The sequence below is a fragment of the Anopheles coustani genome, chromosome 3, assembly GCF_943734705.1.
Source record: "Anopheles coustani chromosome 3, idAnoCousDA_361_x.2, whole genome shotgun sequence".
Classification (NCBI taxonomy): domain Eukaryota; kingdom Metazoa; phylum Arthropoda; class Insecta; order Diptera; family Culicidae; genus Anopheles; species Anopheles coustani.
Genome location: NC_071288.1, coordinates 87,431,700 through 87,438,721, shown reverse-complemented (window position 1 = coordinate 87,438,721; position 7,022 = coordinate 87,431,700). Strand labels below are relative to the sequence as shown.

General features: G+C 47.4%; 1 protein-coding gene across 1 annotated transcript in view; it reads right to left on the bottom strand.

The window, feature by feature from the left end:
* Positions 1-1,747: 1,747 nt before the first annotated feature.
* The window catches only part of LOC131260373 (A-kinase anchor protein 9), a 40,020-nt gene continuing 34,745 nt past the window's right edge, over positions 1,748-7,022 (bottom strand). The window contains exon 15 of the mRNA XM_058262076.1: positions 1,748-6,283. Coding sequence (XP_058118059.1) covers positions 2,798-6,283 — 3,486 coding nt within the window. The 3' untranslated portion in view covers positions 1,748-2,797. The remainder of the gene's footprint in view (positions 6,284-7,022) is intronic.

The following is a 7,022-nucleotide window of genomic DNA, read 5'->3' as shown; positions in this document are numbered from 1 at the left end:
CTGAACAAAAATGGTCTAAAGGATAATGTTTAGGAAATCAAAGAACGACTTTCTTTGGCTTAATGCATGTTCATTGTAAAATGAATTCCACAAAGCGACATTGCTTTGGAGTATGTTGGAAGAAAAGTGGTAAGTGGTCCATATAAATCTAGAATAATATCTATGCATGTGTGTCAAGATTCATCTCACAAAATTATGAATAAGGCTAATTGAATTAAATCAATCACTAAGACTCAGGATATGATAATGGAATTGAACAAAATCTTATTCAAGAGCAAATTTAAAAAACTGAATTTCGAAAATATTTGAAAATGTGATTGATAGACAATGGAAATTTGTATTAAAGCATCAATTGCTTTTCAATATGTTTCAATGTAAAAAACAACATATTTTGAGTTACTTTGCCTTTTTCGTGTGTCTAAATGTGGTTTATTTTTAATTTCAATCGCCTTTCCTCTAAATCATAAACAAAGCACACTAGACAGATTTATACAGAATATACAGACAGACGGAATACCGTAGATGTACCATATTTGGCGCAGTTAAGGAAATTCTGCATAAAAAGTGGAATAACAAAAAAAATGTTCGGTCAAATCATACCATTTTTTGCACAGTGCTAGCCTAACTACCATAGAATATAAGAAAAATAAGTGAGAAACTCTTAAATTGTTATTTCTTCAAGTTTCAGAAACTCTTTGTGTGGCACATTATGTTCCTAACTTGGCGCATGGTTTTTGCAATGTTCCTTACTTGGCGCGATGTGTTCCTAATTTGGCGCACTTAAAACAAAATGGATGTAGTTCATTGAATTCAACAGCTATGTTCAAAAGTCAACTTAAAACAATAGAAACACTTTTCAACAGCAATTTAAAAAACAATTCAGCTTTTTTTGCAGCGGACTTTGGCTTCTCTCGTGGAAATAAAATTATCTCATCGCTAACTTTTATAATCTCATTCATCAAAGCCTTCTATGATTCAAAAATATCTAGCAGCGCAAACAGTCATATTCTCCACGGTGAATAATTAGGAACACTGTGAGCCAAACTTGGCGCAAAATTGTTCGCTTCAAAATTAGCATAAAAATCTCAAAAAGCGCCGAATCTAACCACGATTCATTGAAAATACTTACTTTTTAACCGTTTCTGATAAATAAAATCCCTAATAATTTTTCCTTTGAGTATAAATTATTGGAAACAGTTGAACCCAATCCTTAGCAGCGTTGCTAACGCGAGTAAAAATTGGCGCACTTGTGAGATGGAATTTTTCATTTAATTATATATACATTCAATAACTAAAAACCAATAACATGATTTGATGCGGATGTATTGTACAAACATAAACAAATATTTAACTCCATATTTTAGGCTGAAATTATTTGGAAATAGTCTAATATCGAAGAAAATATTAGAAAGTGCGCCAAGTTTGGACCCGCGCCAAGTATGGTGCTTCTACGGTAATTTATCACCTGTTCTTTAGCCAGAAGGAATTACGTACGAGCCGCATGTAGAATTTAGTTCAGGATTCGTAGATTGAACTATGCGAGAAACTTTCAAACAGCATGCCCCAGATACCTACAGGTCGGTTTCACATATCCTATAATATTTTATTCGCATTCCAGGACATTTCTGAGATAGTTTGTGATGTGAAAAATAACCCATAATATCCCACACCTTGCGCAGCATGTTTGCTAACACCGTTCACTTTCGGATACAACAATTATGACGGAAGTAAACACACACGATTTAACATTCTCATTTACTTATATTACAATACGCGTCGTTTAAAAGAGTGAGTTAACCATTACTATCAAAACTGAGCCGTCTATTCTACTACCCTAGAGGAAATCCTGGAAATTCTACGAATCGTGTCGAACTACGTGTCGCGTCGCAAAACGGTTTAAAACAACATTAAATTAATAAATAGTATACCTCTAGGCCGTATAACCGCTAAACACACCGCTCCTACCTCCTATTGCTTATGAACTGCTTACGGTACTCTATGGCATGTGGACGAATAAAGCAGGATGCCCTTTGGTGGGAATTGTTGAACGCAATGATGGGGTGAAAGAAAAGTGAACCGAACCACAAGAACAATCGACGAGACGACGGAACTTAAGGTACGCCATGGTAAGGACTGATTAATGTAATCTGATTCGTATTCCACGTTCCGCATGTAAGGCACTGTTTGAAAATGTTACATGTTTCTTTGTGCTGCTGCATTTTGTTTCGGGTGAAATGTGGTTCAATGTCATACTATTTAGATAAAATTATCTTCTCTTTGGATTTACAGCCAAAATACTGCCAATATACATTAATACACGGTCCTTAGAAAATCAAAACTAAACGAAGTTTAAATGATGAACCAAGTTAACGAAAACTCCCGCACTAAATAATCGGATTACTGTCAAATATTTGCGTTTCTCTTCATCGCTTCCAAGTAAAAAATAAACTTGGGTTTTTTTATAAAAAAGAGGCCTAATCGTCTTCACACTTTTTGGTACGCACTGACGCACAAGATTAATACTTTTTGTACGAACTTCTAACATGAGAAAGAGAGAGAGATAAATAGCGGTATAGAGAGATCTGTCTGGAGCGACACATAGCGGCTAAAATGGATCGTAACAGTGCGTGTGAACCTTTGGTTGGCAGTTTTTCTGAAACACCTCCAATGTCGTTCTAGAAAAAAACCCTACAAAACAGTGTCGTTTGATTGCTGCGTCAGGGTAGCAAAGCACTAACCTAAACGATAACGTGTCTAAAGGGGAAAGTCAACAGTAAGTTGAAGGTTAATGACCCACCTATCGGTTGCCGGAGCCATTACGGTTGTACTGAGGCTGGTGCTGCTGCTGATGTTCCCGCAGGGTTTCCAGCACGTCGACGTTCATCCGCAGGGACGTGGGCGAACCGGGCACCGGAACGGAGAGTGTCCTCACGAAGGCACCACCAGCACCGACACCGACCGATGCGCTGAACAACTGCGACGGGATCGGTTCCGCGCGTTCCATCCGCACCGACGCACCACCGCCAACGGTACCGTACTCGGCAAAGTGTGAGTTCGGCGAGCGTGCCCAAACGTTCGTGCTGGCCGACTGAGACCGCCGCGGGCTGCTGAACGGTTGCGAGAAGATGGCCTTCGCGCAAACGCGTCGCCCGCCGTGCCACTTGCGGACCAGGTACTTCATACGCTCGATCGCCACGATCACCGTCACGACCGAGCGGAACGATTTGCGTCCGGTGCGACGGTGGGAGGACTCGAGCGATCGCGGTCCGCTGGCCAGGGCGAGCACCTCCAGTTGACCGGGAGGTAGCTGCGCGTTGAGCAGCGCGAGTGCCTTCGCTTCGTTTTCCTCGTACGTGGTCAGGACAATCTGCAGGTAGCGCTTCTGGTGCACCAGCGCTTTCCGGTGGCTCTCCGAGCGGAGATACTTTCCGAACAGGTGGTTCGCCCGCTCCTCCAGGTCCTCTCGCTTGTGGTGACCACCACCGTGTGCGTTGTACCGCTCGAGCTCCTGGATACGCTGCTGCAGGGCCCGTCTTTCCTCCATCATGAATCGCAGCGTTTCCGCTTGCTGGTGATTTTCCCGCGCATTCGACTCCAGCATTCGGTTGAGGTCTTTCAGTTTGTTGAGGAACTCCTCCGGTACGACCTCGTGCTGGCCCTGGGCGTGCAGTGAGTTCTCCCTCGAAAGCGCTTCCGTCAGTTGAGCTTCCCGCGTACGCCGGCGGTCAACTTCCGTGCGAAGGCTTTGCACCGTGTCCCGCAATTGGTTCCGCTCGAACTCAACACCCTCAAGGCGCAATTTTAGTTCCTGGTACTCGAGCGAATTCTGTCCGGAGGTTCGGTCGCGTCGAGCCGATCGCAACGCTTCCGCTTCCTGCAGTGCTCCGATGCGCTTTTCGAGACTTTCCAGCTCCCGGTGGGCCAGCTCGAGCTTTTCCTGCTCGTGGTCCAGCTCCAGCTCGAGCGTTTCCTTTTCCTTCAGCACACGGGTCAGCTCCTTCTTCAGCTGCTCGCCGTGCTCGGTCCGCTCGGTGATCTCCCGCTCGAACCGTTCCCGCTCGCGTTCCAACACCCGCTGCAGATCGGCCGTCCGTTCCCGCTCCCGGGCGTTCTGTGCCGTTAGGAACTTTAGCTCGCTCTCATACCGCGCTACCATTTCCGCCTCAAAGTCGCCACTGCGGTTGAGCAATCGATTGAGACGCTGCGGAGAATTGCCCCCACTCAGTGCACCACCACCTTCCGCTGCGGAGGAATGAGCCTGCGGTGAACCTTTGCCCTTTAGTAGCAGATAGTTGTCGAACGATTTGGTCCGCTGCAGGCCCCCGACCATCCGCGACAGGCGCTCGGCCTTCGTTCGCTCCTCCTCCAGCAGCCGCTGGAGTGTGCTCTCGTTTCCGAGTGACGCCTCGAGGCGGATGCGCATTGCTTCGATAATTTCCGCATCCTGCTGCTGGATGGAGGCGGAGTTTTGCTTCTCACCCTCAAGCAGTTCCTGCATCTTTTTACCCTTGTCCATCTCGAGCTGAAGCTTCTGCCGAAGGTCATCCAGTTCCGATGGCTTACGGGGACCACCACCTTTCCTTGCATCCCCCTTTGCTTGCTCCCCGACGGCATGGCGCTCATCGTCCGAGTTCACCTCGTCACTCTCGATCGCTTTCAGGATGCTCGAGTCGAGCTGTGCGGAGTAGTTGAGCTCCTTTTCCAGCTGTTCCGCTATTTCCTCCACCGAGAACGGCTTCGGGCTGGACGAGTTATCGCTCCGTTGGAGTTGTGCCTTTAGCTGTTCCAGTTCGCCTTGCAACTTTGCGTTCCGCGCTTGTTCCTCGCGCAGTTTCCCATTCAACGTCACGTTCTTATCCTGCATTTGCTCCTGGATGTTTGAGAGGGCTTCGTGCAAGCTCTGCCCGTCGTCACCGATCTGCTGGATGATCATCTCCTTCTCGCGCAGTACCCCACGCACATCCTCCAGCTCGTGTTGGCACCCGCTCAGGTCGATCCGCACCCGCTCGAGGGCGAGCATCTTATCCGTCAGCAGTTGTTTCGTTTCCTGCAGCTCCTCCTCGAGCTTGGCGCAGTTCTGCTTGAGTGCCTGCACGTACGACGACGAGCTCGAGTTGAGTTGCGAGTTGCTGCTGCGTGCGATTTCGTTTCTCAACCGGTTGATGTCCTCCGTCAGGAAGCGATTGTCCTCGTTCAGTATCTCGATCTCATGCAGCCGGTCCTTGTAGTTACCCTGGACGATCTTCAGCTCCGTCTCCTTCGCGTCCAGTGAGCGCAACTGCTCGAGATACTTCTCTTCGTTTTTGCTATAGTTTAGCAGATCCTTCTCCAGCTTTGACATCAGCTCGTCCTTGTGGCCGATGGTTTTGTTCAGCGATTCCACCTGCTGCCGCAGCGTGTCCACTTCCACCTTCTGCCGCTGCTGTTCCGTCCGCAACACGGTGGACTCCTTGGTGACGCTTTCCATTTCGGTGCGTACCTTCTCGTACCGCTCGCTTACCTCGACCATTTCCGCTTCCTTCCGGTGCAGGCTTTCTAGGGCCTCGCGTAGCTCGGTTTCCTTCTGCTGGACCGAGTGCGCCTGCTGCTCCAGTTGACCGAGCTCCTGCTTCACCTTCTCTACCTCGGTGCGCAGTTCTTTCCGCTCCTGCATCAGATCCTCGTACAGCTTGTTGCGTGCGGCCAGCTCGACCTGCAGGTCCGCGATCTGTTCCACCTTTTCCTGCAGCTCGCCCTTCAACCGCTCCACCAGCTCGTTCTTTTCATTCACAACCCTATCTAAGCTTAATTTTAAAGACTCTACTTCACTCTCCAGCCGCGCTTTTGCGTCATCCTTCCCTGGACCAGCATCGCCAGCGGTGTCCACTTCGTCGTCCACTATCTCCTCGATAAAGGCTGGCTCTCGGACCAGCATCCTCGACGACCCCTCACCCGGTGGCGCCGGGGAAGCGCCGAAAAACATCAACGTCGATGATGGTACCGGTGCCGATAGGCGCTGCTGGTGGTGCATAATGCCAACGCGTTGCATCGGCGAACCGGCGTCCTCGGCGAGCGAGAAGTTTATCTGTCGCGGAACGTACTCGGGTGTGGGAGCGCTGCTACGTGTTTGATCCGGGACGCGCGGTACGGCCGAGCACACGTCGTGGAAAAAGTTCGACCGCAGTGGAATAGAGTTGAGCATCGAGGAGGACTCGTGGCCACCGCTCAGCGCCTGACCGCCAGCGCCCAGCATCTGCAGCGAGGACTGCTTGGAATGGTTCGGAAACAACGACGTACCGGAGTCCTGGTGGAGTGGGTGGTGGAGGAAACAAGTGAACACAAAATTGAAATGAAAATTTAGAATGGAGAAACTTTTATCGCAGGATTGAATTTCTACGCTACGGTGGTAAAGACTCCAATTCCGTATATGCAACCTGACGGTCAAGACGATTTTATAGGTTAGTACGTTAGCGGTTGGAAAGCAGGTGTTGGATTTAAAAAGTCAATGAATTACGTTGAAGGATTATATAATGAAATTATAAGTTAATACTTTTTAAGTAATACTTGCGAACTTTATAACATAATTTTTATGTCTAAAAAAATTGATTTGTATTTTATGACGTTATTGCTTTAATTCAAATAACATATTAATACTCGTAAATTACCCAATCAATCAAATTACAAAGCAATTGTGACCGGCATTAAAAACTATTTCAAACATAAGCTTTACCATCAATTAATAAACATAAGCGGTTTTAATTTCGATAATTGCATATTCAAAGCGCATACACGCACCAGTCAATGCGAAATAAACATCATCATTTAATTAAACACGTTGTCTACCGGCTAATTTCTACCTTGTTGGGCGTTCAATACCACGCGGATGGCAACGCGTTACTCATACCGGGTGCAGATGATTTCAATTTAATTACTTGGAGCCACTGAGCAAAACACTACGGGCGTAGGGAGTGATCGGTAATGAAAAAGGTTATTCAATTTCTATCTATCTCATGGCTACCATGGAAAGCGCCAGACATAGCGGC